This window comes from Coregonus lavaretus (genome assembly GCF_964263955.1).
Source record: "Coregonus lavaretus genome assembly, chromosome: 22".
Taxonomy (NCBI): Eukaryota; Metazoa; Chordata; class Actinopteri; order Salmoniformes; family Salmonidae; genus Coregonus; species Coregonus lavaretus.
Window position 1 is genome coordinate 2,721,224 of NC_140009.1, and position 21,493 is coordinate 2,742,716.

Consider the following 21,493-nt stretch of genomic DNA (forward strand, 5'->3'; position numbering starts at 1 on the left):
TAGTAGTCATCAGTGTGTAGTAGTCATCAGTGTGTGTAGTAGTCCTCAGTGTGTAGTAGTCCTCAGTGTGTAGTAGTCATCAGTGTGTAGTAGTCCTCAGTGTGTAGTAGTCATCAGTGTGTGTAGTAGTCCTCAGTGTGTAGTAGTCCTCAGTGTGTGTAGTAGTCCTCAGTGTGTAGTAGTCCTCAGTGTGTAGTAGTCATCGGTGTGTAGTAGTCCTCAGTGTGTAGTAGTCATCAGTGTGTGTAGTAGTCCTCAGTGTGTAGTAGTCCTCAGTGTTTAGTAGTCCTCAGTGTGTAGTAGTCCTCAGTGTGTATAGTGGGGCATGGCAGAGGAGTGGGGTGTGGAGGAGGGAGAGGACAGTCGGTTTGAGGAGGGGTGGCTGTAGGAGAGCATCGCCCCAGAATGACCCAGGAGGTAAGGGTTCATATGGTCATCAGAGGACTGGAGTCTGGACAGGGAGAGGTCAGAGGACTGGAGTCTGGACAGGGAGAGGTCAGAGGACTGGAGTCTGGACAGGGAGAGGTCAGAGGACTGGAGTCTGGACAGGGAGAGGTCAGAGGACTGGAGTCTGGACAGAGAGAGGTCAGAGGACTGGAGTCTGGACAGGGAGAGGTCAGAGGACTGGAGTCTGGACAGGGAGAGGTCAGAGGACTGGAGTCTGGACAGGGAGAGGTCAGAGGACTGGAGTCTGGACAGGTAGAGGTCAGAGGACTGGAGTCTGGACAGAGAGAGGTCAGAGGACTGGAGTCTGGACAGGGAGAGGTCAGAGGACTGGAGTCTGGACAGAGAGAGGTCAGAGGACTGGAGTCTGGACAGGGAGGGGTCAGAGGACTGGAGTCTGGACAGGGAGAGGTCAGAGGACTGGAGTCTGGACAGGGAGGAGTCAGAGTAGAGACCCAGCTCAGCCTCTAACACACCTGTCTTCTGCTTAACCCTGTTGTTCTTCCTGGAGACCTTACGGTTCCGTGTCTGGATGCCTTCCTTCTTCATGGTCAGAGGTCTGTTGACCTGAAGAGGAGAACAGAGGAACAGTGACATTAGTATGAATACTCCCCTGGATGAATGGACAGGATGAAATGCATAGGCCTACAAGAAAGGAAAGTATGTGTATTGATTCAATGAGAAAAAGAGGAGAGTAGCACTAGATATTAACAGTAGGCATTTTGGTAACTCTTTACTTGAAGCCTGAAAGTATAATGCTTTATGACTTGTTATAAGCATGTATGAGCCTTGATAATGTCTCATAATAAGGCTTATAATACATTTATATGTTACGTCTTTCTATTTTTCAACAATTCAACTGACTCAAAAATCGCGGTTATGTAGTGTAATGGAATGAGAAGCTGTGAGACTATTCAGAGAGCAGTTCATACGTTGTGTAGTTTGTAGTAGAGTCCACATGCATTACAGACTGGCTCTCCGCTGGCATTGCGTCTCCACAGCGTGGTGGTGCTAGTCTGACAGTTGGCGCAATGGGTCCCTGCACGCTTACTGACGAGCTGCATGGGGAGAGGAATGGAGATGTGTTTAACTTAGGAAATCACAGTGTGAGCAGGAGAGGAGAGGAGAGGAGAGGAGAGGAGAGGAGAGGAGAGGAGAGGAGAGGAGAGGAGAGGAGAGGAGAGGAGAGGAGAGGAGAGGAGAGGAGAGGAGAGGAGAGGAGAGGAGAGGAGAGGAGAGGAGAGGAGAGGAGAGGAGAGGAGAGGAGAATGGAATAGAATAGAATAGAATGTATTGTATTACTGTCTTCAAGAAGTAAATTCGAGAGGAACATTTGAGAAGTAAATCCACAGCTGTCAGTAAATAACGTACCAGCCTCTTCTTGGGTCTGTTGAGAGGTCTGTTCTGGCCGTTCGTCTTGTGGTAGAGGCCACAGGCGTTACAGAGGTAGTGTCCCGTCCCGTCACGACGCCACAGAGGGGTGGCGGTCGCACCACAGTTCACACACTCACGGGCCTCTGGCAGAGGCACAGGAGCAGGGAGAGAACCACGTTAGACTTACACACACTGCCACATTCAGACTTTTATTCACCTGTGTTCACATTACTCTGATGAAGAACATTGATGAAGGCCGAAACGCCAAGCTTTTAATAGTTGTTCAAATTAAATCATGTATTTTTTAATAGTGAGCAAGCGTTGCGCCTTTTCCTTTTTTCACGGTGGTTGAGAGCCCGCCACTTCTTTCCATATTCCATTCACCTGTCTAACAGCAGCATCATAATGAATCTATGATGGAGGTTAGTTTTGACCCGTGAAGTCTAGAAGAGTCCTCTAACATACATTTGTTGTCTGAAGGTTTGCGTGTGCACCCTGCTCTCATCTATACTTTGTGTTTGTCTCAGGATAAACCTGACGTTATGATTGATCACGCTTCACTTTAGGGAAACAATGTGAGAGAGTGAGTGAGTGAGTGAGTGAGTGAGTGAGTGAGTGAGTGAGTGAGTGAGTGAGTGAGAGAGAGAGCGAGAGAGAGAGAGATCTTGTGCCCAATGTTGGTGTGAAACGAGAGCGAGAGAGAGAGAGAGAGAGAGAGAGAGAGAGAGAGAGAGAGAGAGAGAGAGGGAGAGGGAGAGAGGGAGAGAGCTGTCAACTCACCTGGAGGAGAGAGATTGATCTTGTTTTGTAGTTTGGGGGAGTAGCAGTTGAAGGGGTACATAGCACCCCCAGGGGAGAAGCAGAGAGAGGCTGAGCTGTAGTCCTGCCCTGACACCCAGGGGTTGCTGTAGAAGCCCAGGGAGTGACCATAGGCCTGGGCAGAGTGTGGGTACCCATCCCCTGGTGCAGGGTTCAGGGTCAGGAAACTACTGCTACCTCCATCCTCACTGGGACTCAGCCTCTCCCCTTTCAAGGCCTCCTGAAGCCTTTCCTGACAGTCGTGCCCCGGGGAGTGGTGCTCGGCCCTGGGGTTGGTCAGGGAGGAGATGGGGGTTGTGGAGGAGAAGGAGGCGGAGGTGTGTGGGTGTAGAGGGCTCTTGGTGGTGGAGAATGGGCTGTTGTACCAGGAGGTTGAGGAGGAGCTGAGAGACTGGCCCCCAGAACACCCCTGCTCCAACCACTGGACACTACTGTTGACGTGGGAGGATGAAGAGTCCACCTGGTCAACTGGAACACAACATCACAAGAAGCGGAACTGTTAGTCTCTGAGTTGCTAGTGTAAGGCTGATTAGGAGGAATCATTTGATTTTTTTCGGAGACAGTGAAAATATTGTATTTAAGTCTTCCAAAAATAGCAAATGCCAATAAAACACGCTAGGTACAATTGATTAAATCCTAGCCACATACACCTAGCAGAGGACAACAAATGGTGATCAATCTAAAATACCCCCACTGACCTGGGCTGTGTCTGTACGGTGGTGCAGGCCAACTGTGGCTGGTGCCGGAGATGCATGAAGGCAGGCTGGGGAACTCAGACTCTGCTGAGTCATACGGCTGGTGCAGGGAGTACTGGGCAGAGTCTGGACCGGCCTTAGCCCTGTGGTACTGGGCAGAGTCTGGACCGGCCTTAGCCCTGTGGTACTGGGCAGAGTCTGGACCGGCCTTAGCCCTGTGGTACTGGGCAGAGTCTGGACCGGCCTTAGCCCTGTGGTACTGGAGAGAGTCTGGACCGGCCTTAGCCCTGTGGTACTGGGCAGAGTCTGGACCGGCCTTAGCCCTGTGGTACTGGGCAGAGTCTGGACTGGCCTTAGCCCTGTGGTACTGGGCAGAGTCTGGACTGGCCTTAGCCCTGTGGTTCTGGAGAGAGTCTGGACTGGCTAGACTGATGTCTGTAGTAAAGCTGGACATGTCTTCAGGAGGGAGCAAGGCCAGAGGGGACATCCAGCGAGACTGTTGCGCTGTAGAGCCCTCCATCAATGTGGAGGAGACTGGGATAATGGAGAGTTGACCACACCGTTACCCTGATACACCGTTACCATGTTACACCTCTACCCTGTTACACCTCTACCCTGTTACACCTCTACCCTGTTACACCTCTACCCTGTTACACCTCTACCCTGATACACCGTTACCCTGTTACACCGTTACCCTGCTACACCGTTACCCTGCTACACCGTTACCCTGCTACACCGTTACCCTGCTACACCGTTACCCTGTTACACCTCTACCCTGTTACACCTCTACCCTGTTACACCGTTACCCTGTTAAACCGTTACCCTGCTACACCGTTACCCTGATACACCGTTACCCTGATACACCGTTACCCTGTTAAACCGTTACCCTGTTAAACCGTTACCCTGCTACACCGTTACCCTGTTACACCTCTACCCTGCTACACCTCTACCCTGTTACACCTCTACCCTGATACACCTCTACCCTGTTACACCGTTACCCTGTTACACCTCTACCCTGCTACACCTCTACCCTGTTACACCTCTACCCTGATACACCTCTACCCTGATACACCTCTACCCTGTTACACCTCTACCCTGTTACACCTCTACCCTGTTACACCGTTACCCTGCTACACCGTTACCCTGTTACACCTCTACCCTGTTACACCGTTACCCTGTTACACCTCTACCCTGATACACCTCTACCCTGATACACCGTTACCATGTTACACCTCTACCCTGTTACACCTCTACCCTATTACACCTCTACCCTGTTACACCTCTACCCTGTTACACCTCTACCCTGTTACACCGTTACCCTGCTACACCTCTACCCTGATACACCTCTACCCTGTTACACCGTTACCCTGCTACACCGTTACCCTGCTACACCGTTACCCTGCTACACCTCTACCCTGTTACACCTCTACCTTGCTACACATCTACCCTGTTACACCTCTACCCTGATACACCTCTACCCTGATACACCTCTACCCTGTTACACCTCTACCCTGTTACACCTCTACCCTGTTACACCGTTACCCTGCTACACCGTTACCCTGTTACACCTCTACCATGTTACACCGTTACCCTGTTACACCTCTACCCTGATACACCTCTACCATGTTACACCGTTACCCTGTTACACCGTTACCCTGTTACACCTCTAACCTGTTACACCTCTACCCTGTTACACCGTTACCCTGCTACACCTCTACCCTGCTACACCTCTACCCTGTTACACCTCTACCCTGTTACACCTCTACCCTGATACACCTCTACCCTGTTACACCTCTACCCTGATACACCTCTACCCTGTTACACCTCTACCCTGATACACCTCTACCCTGTTACACCTCTACCCTGCTACACCTCTACCCTGATACACCGTTACCATGTTACACCTCTACCCTGTTACACCTCTACCCTGATACACCTCTACCATGTTACACCTCTACCCTGATACACCGTTACCATGTTACACCTCTACCCTGTTACACCTCTACCCTGATACACCGTTACCATGTTACACCTCTACCCTGTTACACCTCTACCCTGATACACCTCTACCATGTTACACCGTTACCCTGCTACACTGTTACCCTGCTACACCGTTACCCTGCTACACCGTTACCCTGTTACACCTCTACCCTGTTACACCTCTACCCTGTTACACCTCTACCCTGTTACACCTCTACCCTGTTACACCGTTACCCTGTTACACCGTTACCCTGTTACACCTCTACCCTGCTACACCGTTACCCTGTTACACCTCTACCCTGTTACACCTCTACCCTGATACACCTCTACCCTGTTACACCTCTACCCTGATACACCTCTACCCTGTTACACCTCTACCCTGCTACACCTCTACCCTGATACACCGTTACCATGTTACACCTCTACCCTGTTACACCGTTACCCTGTTACACCTCTACCCTGTTACACCTCTACCCTGTTACACCTCTACCCTGTTACACCGTTACCCTGCTACACCGTTACCCTGCTACATCGTTACCCTGCTACACCTCTACCCTGTTACACCTCTACCCTGTTACACCTCTACCCTGTTACACCTCTACCCTGTTACACCTCTACCCTGCTACACCTCTACCCTGATACACCTCTACCCTGTTACACCTCTACCCTGATACACCGTTACTCTGCTACACCTCTACCATGTTACACCTCTACCCTGCTACACCTCTACCCTGCTACACCGTTACCCTGTTACACCGTTACCCTGTTACACCTCTACCCTGCTACACCTATACCCTGCTACACCTCTACCCTGTTACACCGTTACCCTGTTACACCTCTACCCTGCTACACCGTTACCCTGTTACACCTCTACCCTGTTACACCTCTACCCTGTTACACCTCTACCCTGTTACACCGTTACCCTGTTACACCTCTACCCTGTTACACCTCTACCCTGTTACACCTCTACCCTGTTACACCTCTACCCTGTTACACCTCTACCCTGTTACACCTCTACCCTGATACACCTCTACCCTGTTACACCGTTACCCTGCTACACCGTTAACCTGTTACACCTCTACCCTGTTACACCGTTACCCTGTTACACCTCTACCCTGTTACACCTCTACCCTGTTACACTGTTACCCTGTTACACCTCTACCCTGCTACACCTCTACCCTGCTACACCTCTACCCTGTTACACCTCTACCCTGATACACCTCTACCCTGTTACACCGTTACCCTGCTACACCGTTACCCTGTTACACCTCTACCCTGTTACACCTCTACCCTGTTACACCTCTACCCTGTTACACCTCTACCCTGTTACACCTCTACCCTGTTACACCGTTACCCTGTTACACCTCTACCCTGTTACACCTCTACCCTGTTACACTGTTACCCTGTTACACCTCTACCCTGTTACACCTCTACCCTGTTACACCTCTACCCTGTTACACTGTTACCCTGTTACACCTCTACCCTGATACACCTCTACCCTGTTACACCTCTACCCTGTTACACCTCTACCCTGCTACACCTCTACCCTGTTACACCGTTACCCTGTTACACCTCTACCCTGATACACCTCTACCCTGTTACACCTCTACCCTGTTACACCTCAACCCTGATACACCTCTACCCTGTTACACCTCTACCCTGTTACACCTCTACCCTGTTACACCTCTACCCTGTTACACCTCTACCCTGTTACACCTCTACCCTGCTACACCGTTACCCTGTTACACCTCTACCCTGATACACCTCTACCATGTTACACCTCTACCCTGTTACACCTCTACCCTGATACACCTCTACCCTGTTACACCTCTACCCCGCTACACCGTTACCCTGCTACACCGTTACTCTGCTACACCTCTACCCTGCTACACCTCTACCCTGTTACACCTCTACCCTGTTACACCTCTACCCTGTTACACCTCTACCCTGTTACACCTCTACCCTGATACACCGTTACCCTGCTACACCGTTACCCTGCTACACCTCTACCCTGCTACACCGTTACCCTGCTACACCTCTACCCTGCTACACCGTTACCCTGTTACACCGTTACCCTGTTACACCTCTACCCTGTTACACCTCTACCCTGTTACACCTCTACCCTGTTACACCTCTACCCTGATACACCTCTACCCTGTTACACCTCTACCCTGTTACACCTCTACCCTGTTACACCTCTACCCTGTTACACCTCTACCCTGATACACCTCTACCCTGATACACCTCTACCCTGATACACCTCTACCCTGTTACACCTCTACCCTGTTACACCTCTACCCTGTTACACCGTTACCCTGTTACACCTCTACCCTGTTACACCTCTACCCTGTTACACCGTTACCCTGCTACACCTCTACCCTGCTACACCTCTACCCTGTTACACCTCTACCCTGTTACACCGTTACCCTGTTACACCTCTACCCTGATACACCTCTACCCTGTTACATACACCTCTACCCTGTTACACCTCTACCCTGCTACACCGTTACCCTGCTACACCGTTACCCTGTTACACCTCTACCCTGCTACACCTCTACCCTGTTACACCTCTACCCTGTTACACCTCTACCCTGATACACCTCTACCCTGTTACACCTCTACCCTGATACACCTCAACCCTGATACACCTCTACCCTGTTACACCTCTACCCTGTTACACCGTTACCCTGTTACACCTCTACCCTGTTACAACTCTACCCTGTTACACCGTTACCCTGTTACACCTCTACCCTGTTACACCTCTACCCTGTTACACCACTACCCTGCTACACCTCTACCCTGTTACACCGTTACCCTGTTACACCTCTACCCTGTTACATACACCTCTACCCTGATACACCTCTACCCTGTTACACCTCTACCCTGCTACACCGTTACCCTGTTACACCTCTACCCTGTTACACCGTTACCCTGTTACACCTCTACCCTGTTACACCTCTACCCTGATACACCGTTACCCTGTTACACCGTTACCCTGCTACACCGTTACCCTGTTAAACCTCTACCCTGTTACACCTCTACCCTGTTACACCTCTACCCTGTTACACCTCTACCCTGTTACACCTCTACCCTGCTACACCGTTACCCTGTTACACCTCTACCCTGTTACACCGTTACCCTGCTACATCGTTACCCTGTTACACCTCTACCCTGTTACACCGTTACCCTGTTACACCTCTACCCTGATACACCTCTACCCTGTTACACCGTTACCCTGCTACATCGTTACCCTGTTACACCTCTACCCTGTTACACCGTTACCCTGTTACACCGTTACCCTGTTACACCTCTACCCTGTTACACCTCTACCCTGTTACACCGTTACCCTGTTACACCTCTACCCTGTTACACCTCTACCCTGTTATTCCTCTACCCTGTTACACCTCTACCCTGTTACACCTCTACCCTGTTACACCTCTACCCTGCTACACCGTTACCCTGTTACACCTCTACCCTGTTACACCGTTACCCTGCTACACCACTACCCTGTTACACATCTACCATGTTACACCTCTACCCTGTTACACCTCTACCCTGTTACACCTCTACCCTGTTACACCTCTACCCTGCTACACCGTTACCCTGTTACACCTCTACCCTGTTACACCGTTACCCTGCTACACCACTACCCTGTTACACATCTACCATGTTACACCTCTACCCTGTTACACCTCTACCCTGTTACATACACCTCTACCCTGTTACACCTCTACCCTGTTACACCGTACCCTGTTACACCGTTACCCTGTTACACCGTTACCCTGTTACACCTCTACCCTGCTACACCGTTACCCTGTTACACCGTTACCCTGTTACACCTCTACCCTGTTACACCTCTACCCTGCTACACCTCTACCCTGTTACACCTCTACCCTGCTACACCGTTACCCTGCTACACCGTTACCCTGTTACACCTCTACCCTGTTACACCTCTACCCTGCTACACCGTTACCCTGTTACACCTCTACCCTGTTACATACACCTCTACCCTGTTACACCTCTACCCTGTTACACCTCTACCCTGTTACACCTCTACCCTGCTACACCATTACCCTGTTACACCTCTACCCTGTTATACGTTACCCTGTTACACCTCTACCCTGTTACACCGTTACCCTGTTACACCGTTACCCTGTTACACCTCTACCCTGTTACACCTCTACCCTGTTACACCTCTACCCTGTTACACCGTTACCCTGTTACACCGTTACCCTGTTACACCTCTACCCTGTTACACCTCTACCCTGTTACACCGTTACCCTGTTACACCTCTACCCTGTTACACCGTTACCCTGTTACACCTCTACCCTGTTACACCTCTACCCTGTTACACCTCTACCCTGATACACCTCTACCCTGATACACCCCTACCCTGTTACACCTCTACCCTGTTACACCGTTACCCTGCTACACCTCTACCCTGTTACACCTCTACCCTGTTACACCTCTACCCTGTTACACCGTTACCCTGTTACACCTCTACCCTGTTACACCTCTACCCTGTTACACCTCTACCCTGTTACACCTCTACCATGTTACACCTCTACCCTGTTACACCGTTACCCTGCTACACCTCTACCCTGTTACACCTCTACCCTGTTACACCTCTACCCTGCTACACCTCTACCCTGCTACACCGTTACCCTGTTACACCTCTACCCTGTTACACCTCTACCCTGTTACACCGTTACCCTGTTACACCGTTACCCTGTTACACCTCTACCCTGTTACACCGTTACCCTGTTACACCTCTACCCTGTTACACCGTTACCCTGTTAGACATCTACCCTGATACACCTCTACCCTGCTACACCTCTACCCTGTTACACCTCTACCCTGTTACACCGTTACCCTGATACACCGTTACCCTGTTACACATCTACCCTGTTACACCTCTACCCTGTTACACCTCTACCCTGTTACACCTCTACCCTGTTACACCTCTACCCTGTTACACCTCTACCCTGTTACACCGTTACCCTGTTACACCTCTACCCTGTTACACCTCTACCCTGTTACACCTCTACCCTGTTACACCTCTACCCTGTTACACCTCTACCCTGTTACACCTCTACCCTGCTACACCTCTACCCTGCTACACCGTTACCCTGCTACACCTCTACCCTGTTACACCTCTACCCTGTTACACCTCTACCCTGCTACACCTCTACCCTGTTACACCTCTACCCTGTTACACCTCTACCCTGTTACACCTCTACCCTGTTACACCGTTACCCTGTTACACCTCTACCCTGTTACACCTCTACCCTGTTACACCGTTACCCTGTTACACCGTTACCCTGTTACACCTCTACCATGTTACACCTCTACCCTGTTACACCTCTACCCTGATACACCTCTACCCTGTTACACCTCTACCCTGTTACACCTCTACCCTGATACACCTCTACCCTGTTACACCTCTACCCTGTTACACCTCTACCCTGTTACAACTCTACCCTGTTACACCTCTACCCTGCTACACCTCTACCCTGCTACACCTCTACCCTGCTACACCTCTACCCTGTTACACCTCTACCCTGTTACACCTCTACACTGATACACCTCTACCATGTTACACCTCTACCCTGCTACACCTCTACCCTGTTACACCTCTACCCTGTTACACCGTTACCCTGTTACACCTCTACCCTGTTACACCGTTACCCTGTTACACCTCTACCCTGTTACACCGTTACCCTGTTACACCTCTACCCTGTTACACCTCTACCCTGTTACACCTCTACCCTGTTACACCTCTACCCTGTTACACCTCTACCCTGTTACACCTCTACCCTGTTACACCGTTACCCTGTTACACCTCTACCCTGTTACACCTCTACCCTGCTACACCGTTACCCTGCTACACCGTTACCCTGTTACACCTCTACCCTGATACACCTCTACCCTGCTACACCGTTACCCTGTTACACCTCTACCCTGTTACACCGTTACCCTGTTACACCTCTACCCTGTTACACCGTTACCCTGTTACACCTCTACCCTGCTACATCGTTACCCTGTTACACCTCTACCCTGTTACACCTCTACCCTGATACACCTCTACCCTGCTACATCGTTACCCTGTTACACCGTTACCCTGTTACACCTCTACCCTGTTACACCGTTACCCTGTTACACCTCTACCCTGTTACACCTCTACCCTGTTACACCTCTACCCTGTTACACCTCTACCCTGATACACCTCTACCCTGTTACACCTCTACCCTGCTACACCGTTACCCTGTTACACCTCTACCCTGTTACACCTCTACCCTGCTACACCGTTACCCTGCTACACCGTTACCCTGTTACACCTCTACCCTGATACACCTCTACCCTGCTACACCGTTACCCTGTTACACCTCTACCCTGTTACACCTCTACCCTGCTACACCGTTACCCTGTTACACCTCTACCCTGATACACCTCTACCCTGTTACACCTCTACCCTGTTACACCGTTACCCTGCTACACCGTTACCCTGCTACACCGTTACCCTGTTACACCTCTACCCTGATACACCTCTACCCTGTTACACCTCTACCCTGTTACACCTCTACCCTGTTACACCTCTACCCTGTTACACCTCTACCCTGTTACACCTCTACCCTGTTACACCTCTACCCTGATACACCTCTACCCTGTTACACCTCTACCCTGTTACACCTCTACCCTGTTACACCTCTACCCTGTTACACCTCTACCCTGATACACATCTACCCTGTTACACCTCTACCCTGCTACACCGTTACCCTGTTACACCTCTACCCTGTTACACCTCTACCCTGCTACACCGTTACCCTGCTACACCGTTACCCTGTTACACCTCTACCCTGTTACACCTCTACCCTGTTACACCTCTACCCTGTTACACCTCTACCCTGCTACACCTCTACCCTGTTACACCTCTACCCTGCTACACCTCTACCCTGTTACACCTCTACCCTGTTACACCTCTACCCTGCTACACCGTTACCCTGCATATCATTCAATTCAATTTCACTGTAGGAACCCTACAGTCTCTCTGTATATTACTATAGAAAGACTGATTATTACATCTGACCTACAGAACTATGCACTTACATTGATGACTGTTAATGAGGATGTCACTATTAGCAGATAACTTGTGATCGTTAGTAGTGATGGATCGTAATGATGATTGTTAGTAGTGATGGATCGTAATGATGATCGTTAGTAGTGATGGATCGTGATGATACAGTATGTTAGTAAATTCTTACATGGCAATGTAAATGAAAGTATCATTAACCAAATAAGTCATACATAAAGGTATTTAAACAACAGAGAATGACTTTTACTTGTGAAATGACATTGATAGTAAAATACTATGATTTTGGACCAGGACTTGTTTGAAGATAATACTTAATTGAGCATGAATCCATAGTGAATCTACATTGAAGTTCAGCAACTAAATCCATAGTGAATCTACATTGAAGTTCAGCAACTAAATCCATAGTGAATCTACATTGAAGTTCAGCAACTAAATCCATAGTGAATCTACATTGAAGTTCAGCAACTAAATCCATAGTGAATCTACATTGAAGTTCAGCAACTAAATCCATAGTGAATCTACATTGAAGTTCAGCAACTAAATCCATAGTGAATCTACATTGAAGTTCAGCAACTAAATCCATAGTGAATCTACATTGAAGATCAGCAACTAAACAAGGAAAATTATTATAAGCTTTTATAAGCATTTATAGTGGTTTTACACATTTCATTTTATCTAGCCAGGAAAGTCAATTTATTAACACTTGCCACTGTGTACATTAAATGTAATATAAAGTGTTACCAACAAAATATGACTCACCGAATCAACCTGTTTTCAGGTCAGTGATGCTCTCCTCGGGGATAGCAGAGAGAGAAGAGATCTACTGGATCAGGTCAGTGATGCTCTCCTCGGGGATAGCGGAGAGAGAAGAGATCTCCTGGATCAGGTCAGTGATGCTCTCCTCGGGGATAGCAGAGAGAGAAGAGATCTCCTGGATCAGGTCAGTGATGCTCTCCTCGGGGATAGCGGAGAGAGAAGAGATCTCCTGGATCAGGTCATGAAGACTAGAGATCTGGAACAGGTAACAATCAGGAGGAGTGTTGGTTGAGGCTGACGAGAGATAAAAGTGTGAGTGAATTCTGCTTTTCTTCTGTTTTAATTTTTTTCTCCTGTGAGCAAGAATCAAATCAAAGAAAAATAGTGGGAGATGTGGTTGGCACAGCCAGGGCACTATGGTAGAGGAGCAGAGACCGTCCGGTGCCTGTGTTAACACCAGGCAGAGGTTAGGGTTGAGGGGAGGAGGGGAGGGTGTGTGGTGTGTGGTGTGGCTAAAGGACGTGCAGCTACTTTCTCTGACAGGCGATGGAGGATACACCCACTGCTTGGGTGTCAGTTCGGTACCACAACACCCTAAACTCTCTAGATTCCTCAGGGTGACTAGATCAGTAACTGACAGTAAGGAGAATAGATTTAGATTAGATAAATAGATTTAGATTAGATAAATAGATTTAGATTAGATAGAGGTTAGACCAAAGACCTCTCAGTGGAACTATGGAACCACAATGTTTTAAAAGCATTTTATTACCAACAGTAAAACTTCATGATTTCGCTGGTGTTGTAAAAAAATAAAAAATCCCATGCTGAAGTTATAGTATCAACAAACATCATTGAAACATTATGTCAGATATCTGGATGTATAGACCGCCACACTAGTAGCACAATGCTATTTTTGCATTATCTTCACAGTGCAGCGTTGATGATACACAGATCGGTCAATAATATTGTCAAAAGTGAGAATGTACAGGACAAAAGAACATGTGATCCAAACGTAACGTTACAGACAGACACTTGGTGATTCCCAATAAAACAGTTACTGAACTCAACCAATAAAACAGTTACTGAACTCAACCAATAAAACAGTCACTGAACTCAACCAATAAAACAGTTACTGAACTCAACCAATAAAACAGTTACTGAACTCAACCAATAAAACAGTCACTTAACTCAACCAATAAAACAGTCACTGAATTCAACCAATAAAACAGTCACTGAACTCAACCAATAAAACAGTCACTGAACTCAACCAATAAAACAGTCACTGAACTCAACCAATAAAACAGTTACTGAACTCAACCAATAAAACAATTCACAAAGTAAAGCTTTCATATTAAACGGTACAACTCTAGCAGTTGAGTGGGGAGCAGCAGATGCAAATCATGACAAACTCCGTCATATGGCTTTTCCATAGTGAGAGTACAGAGAGTGATGAAACTGTACAGGTAATTTGTTAACCAAAGTGTACAGACGGACGACCGGCCGATTTACTGACTATTCACTCTCCTTTGTTCATTTAGGGAGGGGGTGTGTGGGTGGGGGGTTGGACTAAGAGCACACAGTTCAGGAGCAAAAAAAAAAAAATATATATATATAATAGAATTATCGTAAAATTAACTCTGTCCATAAGGTGTAGATAGTAAGTATAAGCTGGAAGTAGAGGCCTGGGCATTGTTGTTCACTAATTTACCCCAAGTAGGGAAAGGATGGCGGGGTTGAAAAGTAATAAAGGGGAGTATATATATAAAAAACATGGGGGATTGGAAGTGATGCAGACAATTACATTGATAGAAGATACAATCTATCTGCAATATTAAGCTGATCCATCCCCCCCCCCCCAAAAAAATAAAAATAAATAAAGAGCACAGTGTACAATATGTCCAATGTCCACTTTCAAAGTAATAGTTGCTATGAAAAAACTCCTAAACACAGAACTATAGAAATGTAATGATCATTCTATAGGAGAAATCATTGCAAAATACTTCATAGCAGTTGAATCTACATGTAACAATCACACGTATTTAGACAGAGAGCACATCTCTTGAAGCAGGTGTCTTTAGACAGAGAGCATATTGAAGCAGGTGTCTTTAGACAGAGAGCATATCTCTGGAAGCAGGTGTCTTTAGACAGAAAGCACATCTCTTGAAGCAGGTGTCTTTAGACAGAGAGCATATCTCTTGAAGCAGGTGTCTTTAGACAGACAGAGAGCACATCTCTTGAAGCAGGTGTCTTTAGACAGGGAGCACATCTCTTGAAGCAGGTGTCTTTAGACAGAGAGCATATCTCTTGAAGCAGGTGTCTTTAGACAGAGAGCACATCTCTCAAAGCAGGTGTCTTTAGACAGAAAGCACATCTCTTGAAGCAGGTGTCTTTAGACAGAGAGCACATCTCTTGAAGCAGGTGTGTTTAGACAGAGAGCACATCTCTTGAAGCAGGTGTCTTTAGACAGAGAGCATATCTCTGGAAGCAGGTGTCTTTAGACAGAAAGCACATCTCTTGAAGCAGGTGTCTTTAGACAGAGAGCATATCTCTTGAAGCAGGTGTCTTTAGACAGAGAGCACATCTCTTGAAGCAGGTGTCTTTAGACAGAGAGCACAACTCTTTGATGAATGATAACCAGTATACAGATGTAGGATCTAATTTGTTGATTATAATTTTTCTGCACAGCAGGAAATGCAAACTTGTAGTGTATTCAAGGTTTAAAAACGCTTCTAAAGTTTGTAATTTACACTTTAACATTTCAGATTTGCCCTAACATAAAATGAATCAACCCCTACAAAAAATACACATTAATTATAATCCACATAATAATTCACATGTCCTGTTGTTGCAGGATTATTTTCCTGCTGTAGCAAACTGCTTCAAATTAAGATCCTACATCTGTAGTTCTATAAATAGCAACAAGTTAAAGTCATGAAAATGATTTGATGAATGACACTCAGTATAGTTCTATAAATAGCAACTACACCAGCCAAAGCTGCCTGCCTTTGCATGTTGTAGAGATATCAGCAGTGTTTCCTTTATAGCTTTTGAACAATGCCAGGCTGGCTGAGTGGCACACTATCCTGCAGGCCAAAATGGAGGATTAGTGGCACACTGTACTGCAGGCCAAAATGGAGGATTAGTGGCACACTGTCCTGCAGGCCAAAATGGAGGATTAGTGGCACACTGTACTGTAGGCCAAAATGGAGGATTAGTGGCACACTGTACTGCAGGCCAAAATGGAGGATTAGTGGCACACTGTACTGCAGGCCAAAATGGAGGATTAGTGGCACACTGTACTGCAGGCCAAAATGGAGGATTAGTGGCACACTGTCCTGTAGGCCAAAATGGAGGATTAGTGGCACACTGTACTGTAGGCCAAAATGGAGTATTAATGGCACACTGTCCTGTAGGCCAAAATGGAGGATTAGTGGCACACTGTACTGCAGGCCAAAATGGAGGATTAGTGGCACACTGTACTGCAGGCCAAAATGGAGGATTAGTGGCACACTGTACTGTAGGCCAAAATGGAGGATTAATGGCACACTGTCCTGTAGGCCAAAATGGAGGATTAGTGGCACACTGTACTGTAGGCCAAAATGGAGGATTAGTGGCACACTGTACTACAGGCCAAAATGGAGGATTAGTGGCACACTGTACTGTAGGCCAAAATGGAGGATTAGTGGCACACTGTCCTGTAGGCCAAAATGGAGGATTAGTGGCACACTGTACTGCAGGCCAAAATGGAGGATTAATGGCACACTGTACTGCAGGCCAAAATTGAGGATTAGTGGCACACTGTACTGCAGGCCAAAATGGAGGATTAGTGGCACACTGTACTGCAGGCCAAAATGGAGGATTAGTGGCACACTGTCCTGTAGGCCAAAATGGAGGATTAGTGGCACACTGTACTGCAGGCCAAAATGGAGGATTAGTGGCACACTGTACTGCAGGCCAAAATGGAGGATTAATGGCACACTGTACTGCAGGCCAAAATGGAGGATTAGTGGCACACTGTACTGCAGGCCAAAATGGAGGATTAATGGCACACTGTACTGCAGGCCAAAATGGAGGATTAGTGGCACACTGTACTGTAGGCCAAAATGGAGGATTAATGGCACACTGTACTGTAGGCCAAAATGGAGGATTAATGGCACACTGTACTGTAGGCCAAAATGGAGGATTAATGGCACACTGTACTGTAGGCCAAAATGGAGGATTAATGGCACACTGTACTGTAGGCCAAAATGGAGGATTAATGGCACACTGTACTGCAGGCCAAAATGGAGGATTAATGGCACACTGTACTGCAGGCCAAAATGGAGGATTAGTGGCACACTGTACTGCAGGCCAAAATGGAGGATTAATGGCACACTGTACTGCAGGCCAAAATGGAGGATTAATGGCACACTGTACTGTAGGCCAAAATGGAGGATTAATGGCACACTGTCCTGTAGGCCAAAATGGAGGATTAGTGGCACACTGTACTGCAGGCCAAAATGGAGGATTAATGGCACACTGTACTGCAGGCCAAAATTGAGGATTAGTGGCACACTGTACTGCAGGCCAAAATGGAGGATTAGTGGCACACTGTACTGCAGGCCAAAATGGAGGATTAGTGGCACACTGTCCTGTAGGCCAAAATGGAGGATTAGTGGCACACTGTACTGCAGGCCAAAATGGAGGATTAGTGGCACACTGTACTGCAGGCCAAAATGGAGGATTAATGGCACACTGTACTGCAGGCCAAAATGGAGGATTAGTGGCACACTGTACTGCAGGCCAAAATGGAGGATTAATGGCACACTGTACTGCAGGCCAAAATGGAGGATTAGTGGCACACTGTACTGTAGGCCAAAATGGAGGATTAATGGCACACTGTACTGTAGGCCAAAATGGAGGATTAATGGCACACTGTACTGTAGGCCAAAATGGAGGATTAATGGCACACTGTACTGTAGGCCAAAATGGAGGATTAATGGCACACTGTACTGTAGGCCAAAATGGAGGATTAATGGCACACTGTACTGCAGGCCAAAATGGAGGATTAATGGCACACTGTACTGCAGGCCAAAATGGAGGATTAGTGGCACACTGTACTGCAGGCCAAAATGGAGGATTAATGGCACACTGTACTGCAGGCCAAAATGGAGGATTAATGGCACACTGTACTGTAGGCCAAAATGGAGGATTAATGGCACACTGTACTGCAGGCCAAAATGGATGATTAGTGGCACACTGTACTGCAGGCCAAAATGGAGGATTAGTGGCACACTGTACTGCAGGCCAAAATGGAGGATTAATGGCACACTGTACTGCAGGCCAAAATGGAGGATTAGTGGCACATTGTACTGCAGGCCAAAATGGAGGATTAATGGCACACTGTACTGTAGGCCAAAATGGAGGATTAATGGCACACTGTACTGCAGGCCAAAATGGAGGATTAGTGGCACACTGTACTGCAGGCCAAAATGGAGGATTAGTGGCACACTGTACTGCAGGCCAAAATGGAGGATTAATGGCACACTGTACTGCAGGCCAAAATGGAGGATTAATGGCACACTGTACTGTAGGCCAAAATGGAGGATTAATGGCACACTGTACTGCAGGCCAAAATGGAGGATTAATGGCACACTGTACTGTAGGCCAAAATGGAGGATTAATGGCACACTGTACTGCAGGCCAAAATGTGTGTTTTTTGGCCTGCAGTATGTGCCACTTCCTGGGGTCCAGCAAAATTAAGGCAGTTATACGTTTTTTTTAAACAATACAATACATTTACAGCAGATGTCATAACATATTAAGTGTGTGCCCTCAGGCCCCTACTCTACTACCACATATTTACAACATAAAATCCATGTGTACGTGTGTATAGTGTGTATGTTATCATGTGTGTGTAGAGTGTGTGTCTGTGCCTATGTTTGTGTCTCTTCACAGTCCCTGCTGTTCCATAAGGTGTATTTTTATCTGTTTTTTAAATCTAATTTTACTGCTTGCATGAGTTACTTGATGTGGAATAGAGTTCCATGTAGTCATGGCTCTATGTAGTACTGTGCGCCTCCCATAGTCTGTTCTGGACTTGGGGACTGTGAAGAGACCTCTGGTGGCATGTCTTGTGGGGTATGCATGGCTGTCTGAGCTGTGTGCCAGTAGTTCAAACAGACAGCTCGGTTCATTCAACATGTCAATACCTCTCACAAATACAAGTAGTGATGAAGTTAATCTCTACTCTACTTTGAGGCAGGAGAGATTGACATGCATATTATCAATGTTTGTTCTCTGTGTACATCCAAGGGCCAGCCGTGCTGCCCTGTTCTGAGCCATTTGCAATTTTCCTGAGTCCCTCTTTGTGGCACCTGTAGGACCTGCCTTGTTGATAGTGTTGTTAAGAAGGCAGAGCAGCACTTTATTATGGACAGACTTTCTCCCCATCTTAGCTACTGTTGTATCAATATGTTTTGACCATGACAGTTTACAATCCAGGGTTACTCCAAGCAGTTTAGTCACCTCAACTTGCTCAATTTCCACATTATTTATTACAAGATTTAGTTGAGGTTTAGGGTTTAGTGAATGATTTGTCCCAAATACAATGCTTTTAGTTTTTGAAATATTTAGGACTAATTTATTCCTTGCCACCCATTCTGAAACTAACTGCAGCTCTTTGTTAAGTGTTGCAGTCATTTCAGTTGCTGTAGTAGCTGACGGGTATAACCTTGCCTGATAACCAGGTGGCGAATCGCATCTCTGCATGTCTGGCAGACATATCAGTGTGGATGTTGGATCACCACCTCAAGCTGAACCTCGGCAAGACGGAGCTGCTCTTCCTCCCGGGGAAGGACTGCCCACTCCATGATCTCGCCATCACGGTTGACAACTCCATTGTGTCCTCCTCCCAGCGTGCAAAGAACCTTGGCGTGACCCTGGACAACACCCTGTCGTTCTCCGCTAACATCAAAGCGGTGACCCGATCCTGCAGGTTCATGCTCTACAACATTCGCAGAGTACGACCCTGCCTTACATAGAAAACGGCACAGGTCCTAATCCAGGCACTTGTCATCTCCCGTCTGGATTACTGCAACTCGCTGTTGGCTGGGCTCCCTGCCTGTGCCATCAAACCCCTACAACTTATCCAGAACGCTGCAGCCCGTCTGGTGTTCGACCTTCCCAAGTTCTCTCATGTCACCCTGCTCCTCCGCACACTCCACTGGCTTCCAGTTGAGGCTCGCATCTACTACAAGACCATGGTGCTTGCCTACGGAGCTGTGAGGGGAACGACACCTCCTTACCTTCAGGCTCTGATCAGACCCTACACCCAAACGAGGGCACTACGTTCATCCACCTCTGGCCTGCTAGCTCCCCTACCTTTACGGAAGCACAGTTCCCGCTCAGCCCAGTCAAAGCTATTTGCTGCTCTGGCACCCCAATGGTGGAACAAGTTCCCCCACGACGCCAGGACAGTGGAGTCACTGACCACCTTCCAGAGACACTTGAAACCCTACTTTAAGGAATACCTGGAATAGTATAAAGTAATCCTTCTACTCCCCCACCCCCCCATAAAAAAAGTATTTAAAAAATGGTTGTCCCACTGGCTATCATAAGTTGAATGCACCAATTTGTAAGTCGCTCTGGATAAGAGCCCCTGCTACATGATGTAAACGTAAATGTGTTGAGTCAACCGCATACATAGACACACTAGCTTTACTCAAAGCCAGTGGCATGTCGTTAGTAAAGATTTTAAAAAGTAAGTGGCCTAGGCAGCTGCCCTGGGGAATTCCTGATTCTACCTGGATTTTGTTGGAGGATGAGTGAGACTAGTTCAAGGCCTCCATGTTCTACTGACAGAGACAGACAGGGACAGAGACAGGGACAGAGACAGAGACATAGACAGGGACAGAGACAGAGACAGGGCAGGTAGGTAGACAGACAGGGATAGAGACAGACAGAAACAGAGACAGACCGAGACAGAGACGGGGACAGAGAGACAGGGTAGGTAGGGCAGGGAGAAAGACAGACAGAGACAGGACAGAGCAGGCAGAGAGAGAGAGAGACAGAGAAAGAGACAGCGACAGACAGACACAGAGACAGACAAATACAGACAGACAGAAACAGACAGACAGAGATGGAGACAGAGATAGAGCAGGCAGAGAGAGACAGACAGACAGAGACAGACAGAGCAGGCAGGGCAGGGAGAAAGCTTGAGTAAGAGAGGTGGTTGAGTGAAGCCAAACTCATGCGACGAGTAACCTTGCCTGTGACTTGAAGACTGAGCAAATCCCTACAGTAGCGGTTCCCAAACTAGGGGTTACGACCCTATGTTGGGTCACCTGATATG

At 47.7% G+C, this 21,493-nt stretch overlaps 1 protein-coding gene across 1 annotated transcript; it reads right to left on the reverse strand.

Moving 5' to 3' along the window:
• Positions 1-306: 306 nt before the first annotated feature.
• Positions 307-3,852, reverse strand: LOC311149465 (uncharacterized protein; the record flags this gene model as incomplete). Its single annotated transcript, XM_084186660.1, has 5 exons — positions 307-1,011; positions 1,377-1,502; positions 1,816-1,961; positions 2,599-3,105; positions 3,336-3,852. 5 exons carry the CDS (start codon positions 3,850-3,852, stop codon positions 307-309), a joined length of 2,001 nt encoding a protein of 666 aa, XP_084042786.1.
• Between the last annotated feature and the right edge of the window lie 17,641 nt (positions 3,853-21,493).